The 20296-nt window shown below is 33.4% G+C and overlaps 2 protein-coding genes, 1 long non-coding RNA gene and 1 pseudogene across 4 annotated transcripts; 1 reads left to right on the top strand and 3 right to left on the bottom strand.

The window, feature by feature from the left end:
* Positions 1–509: 509 nt before the first annotated feature.
* Positions 510–1561, bottom strand: LOC123909527. Its single transcript, XR_006809954.1, has 4 exons — positions 1423–1561; positions 1157–1308; positions 971–1047; positions 510–706 (listed from the first exon to the last, which is right to left on the bottom strand). It is a non-coding gene; the product is annotated as an uncharacterized LOC123909527 (long non-coding RNA).
* Positions 1562–2517: 956 nt separating this feature from the next.
* On the bottom strand, positions 2518–7764 carry LOC123909526 (annotated as a pseudogene).
* A 2704-nt stretch (positions 7765–10468) lies between these two features.
* LOC123908161 (probable copper-transporting ATPase HMA5) lies at positions 10469–16512 on the bottom strand. Its single transcript, XM_045958706.1, has 6 exons — positions 15902–16512; positions 13142–14539; positions 12707–12961; positions 12223–12345; positions 11506–11982; positions 10469–11160 (listed from the first exon to the last, which is right to left on the bottom strand). Exons 1-6 carry the CDS (start codon positions 16196–16198, stop codon positions 10711–10713), a joined length of 3000 nt encoding a protein of 999 aa, XP_045814662.1. The 5' UTR covers positions 16199–16512; the 3' UTR covers positions 10469–10710.
* A 2168-nt stretch (positions 16513–18680) lies between these two features.
* On the top strand, positions 18681–20265 carry LOC123908467 (actin-depolymerizing factor 7-like). Of its 2 annotated transcripts, XM_045959114.1 has the most exons (3): positions 18681–18740; positions 19278–19537; positions 19729–20244. In XM_045959114.1, the coding sequence occupies exons 1-3, from the start codon at positions 18738–18740 to the stop codon at positions 19877–19879; spliced, it is 414 nt and encodes a 137-aa protein (XP_045815070.1). In that variant the 5' UTR covers positions 18681–18737; the 3' UTR covers positions 19880–20244. The 2 variants fall into 2 exon arrangements, with proteins under 2 accessions (XP_045815070.1, XP_045815068.1); XM_045959112.1 differs by lacking the exon at positions 18681–18740 and having other exon boundaries at positions 19234–19537; positions 19729–20265.
* Positions 20266–20296: the final 31 nt, after the last annotated feature.

Here is a 20296-nt window from a genome sequence, read left to right as displayed (position 1 = left end):
AATCATATTACATGGCAACCTAATAGAACCAAAAGTGATATATAGAAGATATGAAGTACACACGTTACCCACCACAACAACCATTTTTTAGTAATTTCTTTCACAATTTTTAATTTGTAAATGCTATATAAACTTGTGATAAAACGAAATGGATAGTTATATTACTTGTAAACATGTTATATTAGGAAAATAAACATAAGAGAATAAACAACTTGATGACATCTTTTGTATTCTTTTGTGGTTTTCCTGTGAAGCCTCCCATCTTTTGTATCTTTTATTCCCCACTTGGTATGCCTTGTACCATGGTATGGGGGTTGCTAATAAAGTTTAAATGTTCAAAAAAAAAACTTGATGACAATAAAAGATTTCAAAATCAGTTAAATTTGCCTAATATTTTCCTAATATTACGCAATTTTTGTAAGCCTCCCATGTTTTTTTGAGGTGGATTAAGAAATTATCCTAAAAATAGTGTAAACAAAGTATAACTATAGAGGAATGCCTGGGTGCCATAAAGTTTTAACACTTAAGATTTATTAGTACAACTTAGAATCACACAATGAATTAACAAAATTAAGGGAAAACAAAAACAATCGAAAACAACTAATGCAGTAATAAATTTTCCCATCCATTGCATTGCAATAAGATCCTCCTCCCTCTTCTTTGATCAAATAACCTATGTTTAGCTCAACTTCATACATCATATAGTCTGCAAATACAATTGGTTGCCATAATTAGAAGATTATAATTTGACATGAGAATTGAGAAGAAAGTAAGAAATATGATTTGACTATAATACGATAAAAGACACTATTTCAACACATTTAGCACACATTGTGTTGCAATCCAAATTTGAAACTATAGTGTGATCAAGAACCAAGCATATAAAAATTGTCAGATATTTAGTACAGTTAATTTCAAATTGCCAAATACTTCTTTATTGACAACATTTTCTTATTGAAGTTTGCTATACCTTTCTTTGGTTGCACTGATAGCTTATGCATCCCCATCATGTGCATATTGAATGAATTTATTTATTGCAAATTCAACCTACAAAATTCAACCATATCATTTCATGAATACAAAAGGTATCTAGAACCATAACTTCAAATATGAAATCAAACATCACAAATCCAAGATTTATAAATTCAAAAATCACCGGAAGCATTCTAGTAAAGTAAATGAAGAAAAATGTCTCTAGAGCAATTAGGGAGAAATTGAAGTTGGTTATAGAGTCTAGTCAAATAATATGCCAAACGTGGTGCTCAAAGTGAAAAACAGGGGAAAACGGATGCAGCATAAAAAGGATACCTGCATATAAAAAGTAGCAAACTTATTGGTAAGACATTTTGCAAGTGACAAATGTTTTACATGACAGAAACTTGTAGAAACTGAATATAAAAGTAGAATATTTTAATTCCTTACCAAATCCACAAATGGCTTTGCAATGGATTGGATTGTGTTGATGAGAAAATCCCTCGTAACTGAGCAAATGCATCAATCATCTCAAAGCTCAACTGATTCAGACAAAAACAATTTCAATGGTCATAAAAAAATTATAACTAATTGAAATAAGTTGAAAAGGGCATAAGGTAGAAAATACTATGAAAAATAAAACCTCGAAGAGTAACACAAAGTTTCCTCAAAAGGTAGAAACTATATTTAATTCTATGTGTTACCAATTTCTCGATCTTTCATGTTCTTTTGTTTCCCCATCCCCCCACAAAGTTTCTTTCATGTTCTTTTCTAATTTCTAATTTTCTGCATATAATTAAAGCAGCCCCCAAGCAAAGAGTAACACATCACTGTGAAATAAAATAGAAAATTTCAAAATCATCATATTTAAGTAAAAATTAGAAATTACATATTTAAGTAAGGGTGTGTCTGTTTCATCTTCTTTGTTCTTATTTTTAAAAACTATTAATCTCTTACCTCTGTTTGTCTGCCTTTTTCCAGCAGTAAAGGATCCAACTTTGAAAATCAACAAAATATCTGCATTTAAAAAAACAACCAAATCATCATAAAAGAAATCAAAATCAAAACTGAAAACATGAAATAAATTCAAAATGTGGTGTAATCAACCGAAACCCCAGGCATCACTTCTATACTACTCAGATTAAAATTTAGTAATAAAGTGTCAATGGGGTGGACGTGTATCAAACAATTCATGTAACATTCAAATATGTATCCTTGTGAAACAGATTGTGAATATTCAGTTTTAGGGTTAAGATGATTTTTAGGTTGTATTGGATTTCTACTTCTGAGGTTGCTAAGTGCATCACATTAATTATGTGTATAATTATGTATGATTTTAGAAGTGATTACGATAAAAATTAAATATTTCTAATTATTTGACAATTATGACTGTGTAAAAACTCTTTGTATGTAGATTAAATCCTATATATTTTTTAGAAAAAATGTTATGGTGAATATATGTGAATTATTGGCATTGATAATACATTGGATAATACTGTTAGAAATTGGATAAAAGACTTTATGTGAAATTGAAATGGATGTGAGTAGGAAGAAAGTGGAGCATATGATTAATAAAATTCTACACAAGGATGCTTGTGGATGATGATTTACAATAATTACACATATTATAGTGTTTTTGTTACAAGACTAGTTACTACATTTACAATTGACAAGTTGATCATTCAATCTGAATATCATTCATCTCCAAGTTGTTAAGCTTAGTTGGTCTCTTATATTTCTTTAACAAGAGGGAGGAACAAACAACACTAATAGAAGAGGCCGCCATTGCAGCTCCGGCAACCCAAGGTGGTAACCGAAATTTAGTAGACGGATAAAGGATGCCAGCAGCAACAGGAATTGCTAGAATATTGTATCCAAGAGCCCAAATGTAATTTAGACGAATACGAGAGAAAGTTTTCTTTGCAAGGTCAATGGCTGTTATTATATCCTCCAAGTTACTCTTCATGAGAACAATGTCAGCTGCTTCAATAGCTATGTCTGTTCCAGCACCTATTGCCATTCCAACATCAGCTGCCACTAGTGCCGGTGAGTCGTTTATTCCATCTCCAACCATTGCTACTGTGTAGCCACAACTCTGCAAGCAAGTAAATCAAATCACTATTATTGTTTGATGCTACAATTTCAAAGTTTAATTAAGGAGTTAGGGATCATGATATATTGTACCTGCAATTCTTTTACTTTGGTAGCTTTAGTCTCAGGTTGAGCCTCTGCCATGACAGTTTCAATACCGGCTTGTCTAGCTATAGAATTTGCGGTTCCCCAATTATCACCTGTCACCATTATGCTTCTTATTTTCATAGATTTAAGAATAGATATAACTTCTTTTGCATCAGGTTTCAATGGATCAGACACAGCAAGAACACCAACAACTTCTCCATCCAATGATACTAAAATCCCGGTTTGAGCCATGCTTTCGGCTTCTGCTAGTATTTCTTCAGCTTCTACTGAAATAACTATGTTATGATCTAGCATCAGTTTTTTATTCCCAACCATTATTTGCTTGTTTTGAACTAAGGCCTTCACTCCATGTCCTGCAACAGACACAAATTCTTTTGCTTCTGGCCATGAATGATTTTGTTCATCTCGTGTAATATTTTTGGCATGCTCAACAATGGCCTTTGCTATTGGATGTTCACTATTTACCTAATTATGTAGATATAGCAATAATTGAATAATAATGTTATTTCAGATATTCAAATAGTTACCAAGAATGAATAACGTGATACACATTTGAGAAACAAATCGACTAATGTGATTGATAGTTTATTCAATGATCAATAGAAGAAGGCTTGCCTCTGCTGCAACAACAAATTCATAGAAATCTTTAACCGACATATTATTGAAGATTTTTGTGGTTACAACCAATGGCTTTCCAACAGTGAGAGTTCCTGTCTTATCAAACACAATGCAATTCACCTGCAAAATTTTAAGTAGCAAAGTGAACTTCCTGTTGTGGAAATGGCAATATGAGCTAAGAATCACGGACACTCCTCGGATTAGGTGTGTCCCAGTGTCAGACACTGACACGACACTGACAATTATAATTACATTGAATTATGTCATTTTTTCAAATTGTTATCGGTGTCTGTGTCGTGTCCGGTGTCCGTGCTTCATAGAATATGAGAGAACACTTATGCATGAAATTATACCAATGTTATTCACTCACTTTGTGTGCACTTTCTAATGCTTGACCACCTTTGATCAACACACCTTGAGTTGCACCAACTCCAGTACCAACCATGACAGCTGTAGGAGTGGCTAGGCCTAGAGCACATGGACAAGCTATCACCATGACTGAAATCCCAAACTGAAGTGCAAGCTCAAAACTATTCATTGATTTTGGTATCCATGATTTTGGATATGTATACAACTTTCCAGCTATAAACCAAGAAATCCATGTTGAAAGCGATATGACAATAACCTGCAAAAACAGCACAAAGTTGTCTTCAGATTTAAATGTAACTTGAAGCTAGAGTTTTGAGCTTTTGTCTCAACAATTGATTTTTATTACTGTAGAATCAAACACACACTTAAAGAGCAAAATCATCGGAAAAGAAAAAAAAAAAGCTAGGTAGTTTTAGAAATTTAGACTCACTATAGGAACAAAGTATTTAGAAATCTGATCTGCAAATTTCTGAACAGGAGCCTTAGCCATCTGAGCAGACTCAACAAGTCTAACAATCTGAGAAAGTGCACTTTCTGATCCAACCCTTGTTACCTTAACATGCAAAACACCATTCTCATTCACAGTACCACCAATTACCATATCACCCTTAATCTTAGCAACAGGCTTAGCCTCACCAGTTATCATACTCTCATTCACATGACTTTGTCCCCAAACAACAAATCCATCCGATGCTACTTTTGCGCCCGGCACAACTTTGATCACATCATTCTTCTGTATCAACCTACTATCAATTTCTCTTTCACCTATAACATTTCCCTTATCATCTTGACTTAATAAGATCGCTGTATCAGGTGTCAAATCCATAAGCTTTGCAATTGCCTGTGATGTTTTCCCTTTAGCCAAAACTTCTAAATACTTACCAAGTAGAATAAAAGAAATTAGCATAGAACTTGTTTCGAAAAAATCACTTCCTTTGAAATGCGAAGAAAAAGCAGCTCTTCCAACAACATAGACAGAATAGAAATAAGCTGCATTTGTTCCCAATGCTATCAACACATCCATGTTAGCATAACCTTTTCTCAAAGCTTTATAAGCTCCAACATAGAATCTTCTTCCTATGATGAACTGTACCGGTGTCGAAAATTCCCACCTTATGAGCAATCCAATACTCAGCATATTAACAATTTTGATTTCTAAAATATGTTTAACTCCAGGTATATACATAAGAACCATAGATGTCAAAAAAACAGGAATAGTAAAAGCCAAACTCCAAATTAATAATTTGAAGTATCTATTAATTTCTTCTTGCTTATGTGCTTTTCTTCCTCCATCATTTGCAAATATCACAGCTCTAAAACACCCTGATCCTGTAGATTCAATGACCTCAATGAAGGTTCTTGGTCCTGTAATATAAGGTTTATAAGTTAAGACAATGTTATTAATATCTTGATATGTTTCTATGGTTTCAACACCTTGGAGTCTCCTAAGAGATTGTTCAATGATATTCATTGATTGTTCATTTTTTATGCCATCAATTTTAAGTTCAACTTTGCTAATGTGTTCTCCTTTGCTTATTAGTACAGGTTTAAAACCTGTGTCTACTATAGCTTCCATTAGTTGATTATAGCTTATGATATTGGGATTGTAATGGATTTCTGCTTCTTCGGTTGCTAATGCTACTTGCGCTATTTGCACCCCTCGAAGAGATTGAAGAGATGATTCTACGCTGGTGGAGCAAGACGTACAAGTCATGCCGCCTATGTGTACTCGACATATTTGAAGCGACGTGCTGTTGGAACTTTCTCCCATGGATTTGGCCTCAAAACCAGCATCTTCAATGGCTTCACGTATCTTCTCTTCCTGTTTTACATGCCAATTATTGGTTGGCATTAGTAATATATTATGGAAAATGCTGTTAGAAAAGTGATATATTATATGAAAAGTGATATCTGAAATTGCATTGGGTGTGTGTAGGAAAGGAATAGAGTGGAGCATATCATATCATATCATTAATAAGGTGACAATGACAGCCATTAACTAAAATTAGCGAAATAACAAATTAAAGAAAACAAATTAAAAGAAGTTAAACACTCCGGTACACATCTTATTCGGATATGTATCGTTATACTTCTAAAGTGGATAATTATAATATATGTACCGGTACATATACAAATAAATGTACCAAAGAATTGACCTTAAAAAAATAGTACTCAAAAGGGAAAGGAGGGAGTTTATTGAAAGGCCGCGTAGAATTGAATGAATCATATATTTTTAATAGAACTTTTAGCCTAGAATCTGAAAATTGAAAAAGAAAGAAGAATGTTATTTTTTAATGGAAAATGCTAAACAGTGCCCCCGTTGCACTGGTTAAGGGAGCAAATATAGTAATTTGGCATTGAAGTTTGTGCAGTCAATTTCTCAAAAGTTTAAACAGTGTTATTTTCTATTCAAAACTTTCTTTTTTTGGTTTTCTTAACCAGTGCCCCGGGGGGTACCGGTTAGCATGACCCTTTTTTAATATACATGCTCGCCTCTTCAGCTTCCTTATTAACTGATGCAAGAATACTATATTACATGCATGGCTCAAACCTAGCTAATTAAGTTGGTAAACTCTTGCCCAAAAAAGTTTTGGCTTATAATTCATTAATTTGAATTGTGTTAGAAACTGTTATTTTAACACTTTTTTAATACTCATGTGAAATTATATGGATAATATCATCACTTTAGTTTATGTAGGGTCAGTTTCTAAAATAGTACATTTTTTTTTGTCAAGTAGTCTAGTGACTAAAAAATCCACCTTAAAGGTGAATAAGTGAAGTGTCCCGGGTTTGAACCCGAGCTCTTGCACATATAATAGTGTGATGTCCCTACCAACTGAGCTAAGTTCAAGAGACAAAATAGTACAAATTTAACTCAATAAAAGAGTAGATGTTAGCAAAGTAGCCTCAAATGTGAGTGCTCCTACCCTACCACTCACTTCAATAATATATAGTTAGCAAAGTCTCTCTTACCCCCTAAAAACACAAAATAAGTTATTAAAAATTAATCACCATTATGGAACTCACAAACTAAACGTCCTAAAGCATGATTAATTTAAGTTTGTCAAAAAAAAAAACATGTTTATTTAACAAAAAAAATAGTTTATCTATATGCAATTATGAAAAGGCAAGCAATTAAGAAAAGAAGCATGATAATAGTAAAAGTTATTATAAAACAACTAAATAAAAATAATGTTTGAGATTGAATATATACTCACGTTAACTATAGAGGGATAATATTGAACTTGTGCTTTATCATTCAAGACATCAACCATAGCCTCTAATTCCAGGTAAACGTTTTATGGCTTTCTCAATAGATCCAGCACAGGCAGCACAAGTCATTCCCATAACACAGAAAACAACAGTTATGACTGCCTCCGATCCTTCCACCGCCGGTGACGTTCCTTTCAGATACCTCGTTATCGACGGATAGTGTGGCTCCGGTGACAAGTTCCCACAGCACTGCAACCCACCATTTATACATTCCCAACCCTCAAACTTTTTACCTATCATTTTTTCAAAATATAATTGATTAGTACTATATACTTTCAATTCAAGCCTTTTAACTTTATATGATATATGATGTATAGTGCATATATTCTTTGATTCCTAACGTAGTGGTGTAGTGTATATTTCCCTAACCTTATTTTATTCCTTTCTTTTGTTACCATTGGTACAAAACTTTCACCGTCATTAGCGATGGTTAATCTCCGCCGGAGAACCTGTGGGGCGCACAAGGGGATTCTCCCCTTCCAACCGAATTTTCTCCTTACGCATGAGCCAGAAATCAAACTCATGACCACATGCTTAATCGAACCCATTACCACTTGAATCAATTAGTTGATGGTAACCTTATTTTATTCCTAATGACCTTTGTTAATTAATTATATTAACTAACAAGATACATTAACATTCAATTTTTGTACACCTGTTTGACATTCTGTTAATCATATTTAAAAATATGATTTATTCACAATTAAAAATGATTATTTAATGTCTATAAATTTTAGCTCAACTGATAGAAATATTAAAATTGTTAGGTCGAACATTATGACTCGGGTTCGAATCTCGTCTCTCCACTTTATGTGTCCGAATTTTGAATGACTTGTTATGTCATCTGTTAGATAATAAAATAATAGTCTATGTTATTGGGCCTGCTAGTTTAGAGTCCATTAGATTTTATTATATATTCTCTAGTAACCTTTTTGTAATATTAAGCAATGCAATGATATTCTATTAAAACCCTAGCCGTCCCTTTCTCTTTTCCTATTTGTATATCTCTGATTCTAACACCATCTATCTACGGAAAAAATTATAATTATTCAACTACATGAGTTAATAATAATTTTAATAGGAGCTCCTTCAATTTTTTTTTTAATAGGAGTTGAATTAAGTATTTACTTATAACTGTTTTTTTTTTTTTTTTTAATGTATTATAACTGAATTTCATTCGCATTAGTTTATATACCTTGCGTGCAAAAGACAGAAATTACATTTTGTATTGTATATCTAACTAATATTTCATTGTTCAATATGATTAAGGGTGAATTTGACTTTTTAAAGTGAGACAACAACTTTATAATAAAATAAAATGAGGACGGCATATATATTGATTATAATAACTTTTTTTTTTGTTGAGCTACTCCGTAATTATTAGAATAACTTAATTACTATTTTATTTTTACCGTAAGTTTAACTCGTTGATACAGACATCACATTATATAAACGTAAGAATAGACTTAATTACTAAGGTATTTAAATTATTCTCTATTTGTTTCTTAAACCATCATGCTACATGCGGGTGGAATTAACTTGTTTGTTGTTAAAATAAAAAATGTTTGTTATTATTCCTCTTGCTAATAGATTAGAAGCACATATATGTTACTTTGCGTTCAAGGTTTCTTTTGGTAGTTCCCACTTTCCATTGAGACAAATATTTGTTTTGTTAGTCCCGTACCATCATCATATATCACTAACTAACAATTTGAAATATTTAGGAACGACTCTGCTTATTTTATATTATCGCATTCGTGATTAATTTAACAATGTCATTAGCATGCCTTTTTTTTTTTAAAAAAAAACAATGTCATTAGCGTATTGTCAACGAATAAATCATATGTCATTAGCATTTTTATTAATAAATAAACAGTGTCATAAGCATTATTAAAAGTGACAAGACTTTTAGTACCAAAAGAAAAAAAGTGCCAAGACTTTTAAATTATGGGTTAAACTTGGGCTGGTATAACTCAAATTACCTACACGGCCCATTCTACTTTAGGTTTATGAGAATTTCTTTTTGCGCTACTGCTACTTTTCGGACGCCCGCCGTTTTTCCAATTTTACCTTCTTGTTACTTAGGTAGCGAATTCAGTTAAGTAGTGAATCACATTTTTTTTTACCCAACTCTAATGTTTGCATATGTCATGCCCTCAGTTCAAGCATATGCACAATTCGCACGGTAAGTAGCGAACCACCCTTTAGTTCGCATGTTACGTAAAGAATCATGATAGTACACAAATATGTGGTCTATAACACACAAGATAATTTTGTATGGACTAAAATACACCAGAACTTGTATAAATAAACGAGTATTTATTTAGTCCAATAGAACAGTCACCTAGCTGCAGTCTAATGCAACAAAGAGAAACCAATTTTTGTTTAACCCTCTGGTTCCAGGGAAAGGGGTCCCGATAATTCAGATTTTGACTAGGAGGTAAGTAAAGTCTGGCCAAGAAGGAAAACCAATTTTTACTAACAAGGTAGGTCCAATCATGCTCATGACCATTTGGTAGTCATGCATACCCAAAAATGATGGGAGAAGCCGGGGCGGTTCTAAGGCCCAGCAAGCCTGGGCAGTTGCCTGAGCTCTGGTCAAAATTGTTGGTATTTTTAGCGGTTAGTTTAGGACAAACTGAGATTTTTAGGAGTTAGTTTAGGAAAAAGCTAAGATTTTTTATTTGACTATTTATATATTATATCACATGTGAAATTTTGCCCAGACTATAATAATCCTGGCTTCGCCACTGGGGAGAAGAAAGCCAGTGATCATTTGCTCTGTACCAAGCTTTGTAGCACAGATGCTTTAAGATCCAATGCTGATCTTTATTCAATGGCCTACATTGTTTGCTTCTCAAGTCCCCTTCCATGGTAGCCGCAACTTCTTGTTGTTGCTTTGTGTGTGCAGTGGTAGAAAGCGTACCAAATTATTGAGTTACTAGGTCATTTTTAATTAATAATCCAAACAACTTTCTCTACCTCCAATGATGATGATGACGATGATAAAGATATTTAGGAGGATGGTAAACTAGAATTGTGAAGACAAAAGAAACATTTCCATTTCTATACACAGATTATTGTTTAAAAAATCTACATCAAACATATCTACTTGCAAAACATAAACTAAAATGAGGGGGATCATTTCCATTTCTTTAGTCTTTTTCTCTTCCAATGAAATGGAACCCTCACATATCTGAGAGATTCACACATCTATAATGCTGCTAGCCCTCAACACGCCGAGCTGCACATAATAGAATAGCTAAATCAAAACTCTCTTCAATCGTCATGAATGATCAAAGGGTCGCTTGATGTCTCAATCGTTATGGTTCCTATGTCAAGGCTGTTCAGCTTCTTGGGTCTCTTGTAATATTTCAACAATAGAGAACAGCAAACGACACTGACAGAAGAGGCAGCCATAGCAGCTCCAGCAATCCAAGGTGGCAATCGAAAGCCTGTGGAAGGGAAAAGAACTCCAGCTGCTATTGGAATTCCAAGCAAATTATAACCCAAAGCCCAAACATAATTGAGGCGTATACGAGTAAATGTTTTTCTGGAAAGATCAATGGCAGTTATGACATCCTCTAAGTTGCTCTTCATCAGTACAATATCAGCTGCCTCAATAGCAATGTCTGTGCCAGCACCTATTGCCATTCCCACGTCCGCTGCTACTAGTGCAGGCGAATCATTGATGCCATCCCCCACCATAGCCACTGTGTACCCAGAAGCCTGAAAAGGAAAGAAAATTTATATATGTTAGTGTTACTAAATGTAATACATTTCTCTAATTCTCTAAAACAGTGCAACTACATACAGCTGCTGTGAAAGTGAGTTATGAATCACGGACATAGACATAAACACCGGATACAACACTGACACGTCGATATCCGGACACACCTTTAATTTGAAGTGTCGATACAACATAGAAACTGAGACTCGCTCAAACTTAGTTAAGCTGAGATAAGATTAGATTGGATAGGCATAGCCATTTTAAACTTGCAGTCAGACTTGTGTATATACCTATTGTGTAAACCTGTTTAGAATCAATATAAGCATCACAATATTTTATAGTACCTGCAAGTTTTTCACTTTATCTGCTTTCTGATCTGGTTTGGCTTCAGCAATAACATCTTCAATTCCAACTTCCCTGGCAATGGAATTAGCAGTTCCCCAGTTGTCCCCAGTCACCATGATGCTCCTAATTTTCATAGACTTGAGAATAGAAATGACTTCTTGAGCACCTGGTTTCAATGGATCGGATATTGCTAAAACCCCAGCTACTTCTCCATTTATAGATACTAAAATTCCTGTTTGAGCCATATTTTCAGCTTCGGCAAGTAGTTCTTCGGCAACAATTGGAATTGCAATATTATGGTCGGTCATCAAGCTTTTATTACCCACCATTATTTCCTTGTTACGAACGATGGCCTTCACTCCATGTCCAGTAACGGAAACAAAATCTCGTGCTTCAGGCCAAGAAGGGTTCTCTTCATCTTTAAATTTTTTTGCATACTCAACAACAGCCTTAGCTAGTGGATGCTCACTGTTAACCTGAGATAGGCACATTATACTAATGATTAATTGAAATCATTTATGACATGCATATACACCTATAATTCATGAATGGTAAAATAACTTGAGCAATTGACACATTAAATTGGAGTTATCATAATAACTGAAAAACTTAACTGGAAAACAACTGTTTTCTATAACTATTACTGAGGCTGGGATCGACCCCAAAGCCATAATGTCTCAAAGGCATTTACAAGGATATGGGGGGCATGTGCTTACCTCAGCTGCAGCCACAAGTTCATAGAATTCCCGGAGCACCATTTTTGTCAATAGTTTTGTATTTACTATTACCGGCTTCCCAATAGTGAGAGTCCCCGTCTTGTCAAAAACAATGCAATTTACCTAAAAGAAAGTCATAAACATATTCAAATGTAATTCCAAATCTGCATAAAAATAAAACCAAACATGAATTCTTTATATAGATAATCTTGTTATGCTGCAACATGTAATCAAGGAACAGTTTATCCATTTTAAAGTTGTGAGAGATAGAATGAGCATATTGATATCCAAGAACACTATTAATTCCTTTCATACAGCATAGCAAACACCAATTCTTCATATCAAGTGAACATGGTATAAACATTATAACTCTTGTCCTAAACATATTTGACATTGAACTTGCTATTTATCAGAAATGATAGTCATTGTTCAATTTTAATCCAGAATTCGAGGAGGTAATCTAATTCTAAAGACAATAGCTGACCTTATGTGCACTTTCCAAAGCTTGCCCCCCTTTGATCAATACACCCTGAGATGCACCGACACCAGTGCCAACCATAACAGCAGTAGGTGTGGCTAAACCCAAAGCACAAGGGCAGGCAATAACCATGACAGATATTCCAAACTGCAAAGCAAGCTCAAAGCTGTCCATGGAAGACGGTATCCATGATTTCGGGTAAGCATGATACTTTCCAGCTAAAAACCAGGCAAGCCAGGTTGAGAATGAGATCAAAATCACCTACAAAGAGATAAAAGACATATATCACTTTAAACTTCAAGTAGTAAAGATATCGTGCTAGATTACACTTATATGTCTTATAGGTTAATGTTGCATTTAACTTTGAAAACAACGAATAAATAAAAACAAAATTCTTCTACCAAATAATGACAGTTAAAAGGGAATGGATGGAGTAATTACCAAAGGCACAAAGAATTTGGAAATGCGATCAGCAAACTTCTGCACTGGAGCTTTAGCCATCTGAGCTGACTCAACAAGTCGAACAATCTGCGAAAGAGCACTTTCTGATCCAACTTTTGTTGCCTTAACATGCAAAACACCATTCTCATTCAAAGTTCCACCAATAACAGTATCACCTTTCCTCTTCGACACAGGGCGTGCCTCACCAGTTATCATACTCTCATTCACATGACTCTGTCCCCAAACAACAAGCCCATCAGAAGCAACTTTGGCACCTGGAATAATCTTAATCACATCATTCTTCTGAACCAACCTACTATCAATTTCTTCCTCCCCAACAACATTCCCTTCACCATCCAAACTCAACAATATAGCAGTATCAGGTGTCAAATTCATTAACTTCGCAATCGCATTCGATGTCTTACCTTTAGCCAAAATCTCAAGATACTTCCCAAGCAAAATAAACGAAATAAGCATAGCACTAGTCTCAAAAAAGTCAGTACCCTCAAAAACCTTAGAAGTAGCAGCTCTCAAAACAGAATAAACAGAATAAAAATAAGCTGCATTTGTTCCCAATGCTATCAAAACATCCATATTCGCAGAACCACGACGCAATGATTTATAAGAACCAACATAAAATCGCCACCCGAAAACAAACTGCACCGGCGTTGAAAGCACCCAACGAATAACCTCTCCAATAGTAAGCATTTTCACAACTTTTGAATCCAATAAATCTTTTATTCCAGGTATATACATAAACACCATGGAAGTAAGAAAAACTGGAACAGTAAAAACCAAACTCCATAAAAAAGATTTATAATAGCTTTTAATTTCTTTATTTCTATGAGCATCTCTTCTTCCACCTTCACCAGGAAATATTTTGGCTTTCAAATTTCCATTACTAGTTTCATGAATAACATTAATAAAATCTCTTGGCCCAGTTAAATCAGCTTTATAAGAAAGTGAAATTTTACTAAGTTCAAGATTCTTTTGTAATTCTAAAACACCAGGGAGTGATTTAAGAGAATCTTCAATGAGTTGAATCATCAAATGATCAGTGAGATCACCTTCAACATGGAGGTCTATTTTGCTTAAGTCTTCATTTGAACTAATGAGTGTGGCTTCAAAACCAGCTTCATCTATGGCTTCTAGGATTTGAGTGTGGGTTATAGTGTTTGGATTGTACTGAACTTGAGCTTCTTCTGTTGCTAAAGCTACTTGAGCTTGGAGGACGCCGGAGAGGGCTTTTAGAGTTGATTCAACGGTGGTGGAACATGATGTGCATGTCATTCCTTTTATTTGTATGCGGCATACTTGAATAGTGTTCTCGTTTGTTATGTTTGTTAGTAGTGCCGCTTCAAATCCAGCGTCTTCAATTGCCTCACAGATAGCTTCCTCCTATAAAAATCAAAATTAAATACAAAAACATTTAATAGTATTATGGCTATATATATAACTTTATAGGGGATGTTTATACAAGTGATTTAGCTTAAATGGTTAATGAATTTCACCAAAAAACTAATTATAGTGGTTGAACTCGGAGTAGTTAATAAACTTTACTAAATAACAAATTATTTGAAAGAATTCGAGTTCGATCTTGAGTAGAATAATTCTTAGTAATATTTTACTTACATCTCAATCAAAGTTCAGATTATCAGAGCCTCTCTCACGAAAATCAAAGGCTTAACAAAAAAAAAAGAAGAGAATATCTAGGGAGTGTAATTGTTAGATTTAGTTTGATTTTTGAAAGCAAATGAAACTAACAAAATATAGTGTAGTTTGGATTGTAAGGTTTTTTAGTCAATGCTAAAATAACACATGTTTATCTTCGTAAGCTATTTTTTCATAGACTAATTTGACAAGCTTATGAATAATACATGAAAGCTTATTTTTTGCATAAACTATTTTACATAAGCTAAGAAATAAGTTGATAAGCTTATCTTTTGTTTAAAGTATTTTACATAAGCTAAAAAATAAGTCAATTCAAAAAGACCCTCAATATTGTTCTTAAACTTCAAAAATTCAGAGTAAAAAGTAACAAAATTTTAGACTTATAAATCAAATTATGTACCAAATAAAGACTTATAAATCAAATTTTAAGTTATGATGTTTTAAACATTATAGCAAAAGTAACTCAAAAAATCATTATAGCAAGAAATCATTCATAAATATGACTTAACAAGAGATACTAAACAGTTTGCATGCATGATAATTTTGTAGCACTAAAGAGTGTGTTTATTTTCTTTTTGGAATTGTAGTAAGGCAAATATATACTCTCTCTGTCTCGCAATAAGTGAGTCAGTCGACTATTGTGCACTATTTACACATATTTTTTTTTTACCATATTTTTCTACTAATACATAAAAGTAACTATTAATATATAAGATGTTGATAGATTCATCTTGATGAGTATTTTCAAAATATCAATAATTTTTTATAATTTTTATTATTATACAATTAAATACATTAATGTCAAAATTATGCATTGACATATGTGAAACAGTCAACCGACTCACTCATTATGGGATGGAACGGAAGTATATTTGTTTGACCGTAAAAAGAACAGCTAACTAATCTAACTAATTAGGTATATAAAAAAATGAAAAACTAATGCAACTACTATTTTTTTTTTTTTTTTTTTGAACCAATGCAACTACTATTTATATCAATCAACATGTGAATAGCGAAAATCAAGCGTCAAAATAAAAATACTAAAAATCTAAAACAATTAGTTAACGGAGAGAAAGGAAAGTTAGTTACGTTAACAAAAGAAGGATGAAAGATGACACGAGCACGGTTGTTGAGAACATCCACAACTGCTTCCTGAATTCCATGAAGTCGTTTGATACCTTTCTCTACAGATCCAGCGCAAGCCGAACAAGTCATTCCATGAACGGAGAATAGTGCGGTGATCATCGTCGATGGCTCGACGACGGATGTACTGGGAGTACCAGGCTCGCTTTTGGGGAAAGAAGGCATCGAAGGATAGTGAGATCGTGCAGAGAGATTGTGCCATCCTTCGTTTCGAAAACAAGCTAATGATAATAGTTTCGCCATTGATGAGAATTAGATTTGAATTTTTTGATTTGATTTGAATTGTGATTGTATTTGTAATTGGTTTGCGTAGCGTAGCGCCAAACGTTTTTGTTTAAATTAGTAGTAAATAAATGGTTACGTCTTTGTCTATGGTTTATGGATGAATCTGGATTTTGAATTTTGATCCATCCAATGGTGGGATTCGGTTTTGACTTTGGTAGGTTTAACGTGATGCTGCTTGTGTTTTTTGGTGGCGGTGGGTCCTATTTTTTTGTGTGGTGGTGGGTCCTTATTTACGTGGGCTTAAAGCAAACTTAAGTTTGATAATTAACCATAAACAAAATTATTAAAATGCTAACAAGAAACTAGATAAAGAATCTAATATAGTAAAATAATTCTTTCGGTTTTTAATATAAGAAAAAATTCATTTTTTTAATATATTGAAAAATTGATGTATCTAGACCATATTATAGACTAAATACATTCATTTTTAAATATATCTAAAAGCTGAACTCTTTTATATAAGGACCAGATGTAGTAATTTTATAATTTGTGTATTTTATTTTTTAAAAATAAAAAAAAACTCAATACAAAATTGACCTCTTTTAATCTTCTTAATTTTTTTAATTTGTCAGCTTACTATCTCTATTTTTTTTTTTGGGGGGGGGGGGGGGGGGGATTTGACTATGTCTACTAACATGGGTTGGGAATGAACGTACCCACAATTCGGGTTTTGGTGCTTTATTATTTGATGCTTTCATAATTTCTTCTATTGATGTAGAACGCCCCCACTCACGTTTTTTTTTTTTTTTTTGGTTTTTCACCACCAGTTGAATCTAGTTCGGGGGTCAGTTCTGGCATCAAGTGGTTCCAGCCCCCTCCCGATCGCAGTTGCAGGGGATCGAACCACGGTCCTCCCTACCAAGTTCAGCGCCAATCACCACTCACGATTTTCTATTAAAGTCATATATTCATTCATATTCATTCAGGCATTACTCAATTAGAAAACGACTGAAATGTTTGACATCTACTACCTAATATACGACACATAATAATACCATTAGATACATAATAAACAACAAAGAAAAACTTTTGAAAGGGTTAGGAAAAAACAGAGAAAAAATTGTATGCGTTGGTTGAACAAAGGTATACGGAACAAAAAAGTACTATATATTGTTGTTAATTCAGGTCTTTATCTTCTCTTGTCTTTTATATATATGGTGACATGCATGCATGTCAAATAGTACATCATTGTGAACCAAATTTTGAGTTCTAGTCAACACAACTATTTAGTATTTACTTAGTGTTTAATACAACTTGTATAACATTGTTTTTGGTGGATGAAATCTATGGAAAAGACTATAATACTAGCGCGAATGATACACCATATTTGAGGTTAGAATTTTAAATAAAATGATTAATTAATTTAATTTAGAACTACATGTAAATACAAAACAACACACATTATCAATTTTTTATTTTGACTAAAAGGTTAATATACTTATAAATTGAATAAAATTCAAGATTAAGTTTATCATCATGAGTTGCACAAAAGTATGGGACAAAAAAGTAGTATATTGTTGTTGTTAATTGGAACCATTATCTAAACTTATCTTTTACAGTAGTAGTAATTTTTTAAAGTTTTTGGTCAATGTTTCGTTATTATATTTGGCCGTATTAAACGTCATGGATTACGTGTGATGACTGTTCTACAAAAGTTGACTTTTAGGCTTAAGCAAAGCCCATTCATTTGTCGGGTACGGCCCACAATCCGAATTATAGTATTTGGGTCTTAATCACCTTAGCTGAGCATGTCTAACACAGCCACTCATGCATGGAATGGAATATATAACTGATCAAAAAGCCAAAACAATAAGAACAAGCCAAAATCCTCGTACGTTTCACATGGATATTTGTGAATCTGACTCTATTATTCGACCATATACATCTATCTCTAATCAATCTTATATTTTTTTTGGGATCAATCAATCTTATTTAAGAAAAACACTACTAGTTTTGATTTTTCAATGATATGTTTGAGGGGTCTAGGACGCATTGTGGGGGCATAAAAGAGTTTGTCACAACACACTGTTAAAATAATATCTTTAACTTTTATAAAATTGAATGTACCAATTTTTAGATAAATATTTTTGTTTCATTCTTTAAATGTGAATCGAGTTTAAGGTGATATGTAAACAAAACTATGATATATATAGGCTTATAAGTTTTTGTTTCATTCTTTGTGAATAGAAGAAATAGTAATTAAGGTTTGAACTAATTAGTCTAATTTGGAAGATGTCAATTGAAATGAACGTGGATACAATAGATCTGAATCCCATGAGTTTCTCACCTAGTTTGTATTCTCTAACCACACACTATAAACAAAGTTCCACCTCTGGTTGGCTCCAAAAAATAAGGATCATTATTTGTTATTTCTCTCCATAATTTTTATTGCATCTGTTAGCTCCCATTTTTCATTTTCCATTCTCTATTACTCCCTTGAACCTCCCCTCTCTTTCATTCACATTTCATAGGGCGCTTCTTCCTCATTGCTGCCAAAATGGTATTTCTTCTTTTTCTTTTGCCATTAATAATGCATTATACATGTTCTTCTTACGTACCCTCTTCCACAATCTAACTTTGCATGTTTCATCCTTTTTATAAGAAATAATTGACTATTTAAATTTATTTAAAAATAACTAATATTATAAGCCAGATACATCAATTATTTAATGAATGTAGGAACTGATATATATGTCTTGAAAACCAACAAGTAATTAACAACCATGCCATCATCCAATTAATGATATTTTATGTATATTATATGAATATTACCTCAACAACATTATGTATTTGAATATTTCCCCCCACAACTTAATGTTTATGAATTTGTGGCTACATCTACTATTATATTTTAGTCTCAAGGACCTGTCTGTCTACATCAATATACAAAGGTTATGTGTCTTACATTACATACGTCCCTTTTGAAGACAGGCATAAAAAGTTAGGGATGTGAATTAATTATGATAGGATTAGGAAGGTGAAGAACCAATAAACTAACGAATATTTAATTAGATGAGGGAAAATAATTATGGTGCAGGCAAATGCAGCGTCCGGAATGGCTGTGCACGATGATTGCAAACTGAAGTTCCAGGAGCTAAAAGCGAAGAGGAGTTATCGATTCATTGTGTTCAAAATTGAGGAACAACAAGTCGTGATTGACAAAATAGGGGATCCGACGGAATCCTATGAGGCTTTTCAGGCCTGTTTGCCAGCTGATGAGTGTCGTTATGCCGTCTTTGATTTTGATTTCACAACTTCAGAGAACTGCCAGAAAAGCAAGATCTACTTCATTGCATGGTATTACTACTAACTAGACATACAAAACCGCATTTCATTAGTTTTTTCCCTTCATAATATGTAAAGTTGTTTTATCAGTATTTTCTCTTTCATCAGATTTGAACCTCGGTCCTTTACCACTTTTAACCTTTAACTCAAACCAGCTAATATGTTGTTCGATGATATATACTATTTCTACTTTTGGAGTGCAGGTCACCAGAAATTTCAAGGGTGAGGATGAAGATGGTGTATGCAAGTTCCAAGGATAGATTCAAGAGGGAGTTGGATGGCATTCAAGTTGAACTGCAAGCAACTGATCCAAGTGAGATGAGCTTCGACATTGTGAAAGCGCGAGCCATCTGAGTGCTCCCTTTAATCTCACCTCTCTCTCCTTCACAGTTATTAATTCCTAACTGCTTGTTTCAAGGTTTTGAGGGCCATCCTGTTACTGTTTTTAGCTTGGATTCAACAAACAACTAATCCAAAAATGTCATGTATTGTTATCATCATTATAATATAATGCATCATTATTCCTTAAACTCTGTCATTGTTTAGTTTTTCTATTGATCTTGGTTTAGTTTCAAGATTAAGTAAGCATTATTTATAGGTTATTACTGTGCCAAGTTGCCAATCAAACCACTTGGTTATTAGTTTGGATTTTTTTTAGTTTCATTTGGAAGAGGATTTCATGTAAAAGCATTTCTTATATACTCATTTTTATGTCTCTTTGAAAATATATCACAGTGCTCAATATAGTGCATAAAAGGAAGAAAAAAAAAA

This window comes from Trifolium pratense, linkage group LG2 (genome assembly GCF_020283565.1).
Source record: "Trifolium pratense cultivar HEN17-A07 linkage group LG2, ARS_RC_1.1, whole genome shotgun sequence".
Classification (NCBI taxonomy): domain Eukaryota; kingdom Viridiplantae; phylum Streptophyta; class Magnoliopsida; order Fabales; family Fabaceae; genus Trifolium; species Trifolium pratense.
Note: the sequence above shows the minus strand (reverse complement) of the source record. Positions and strands in the feature narration are given on the sequence as shown.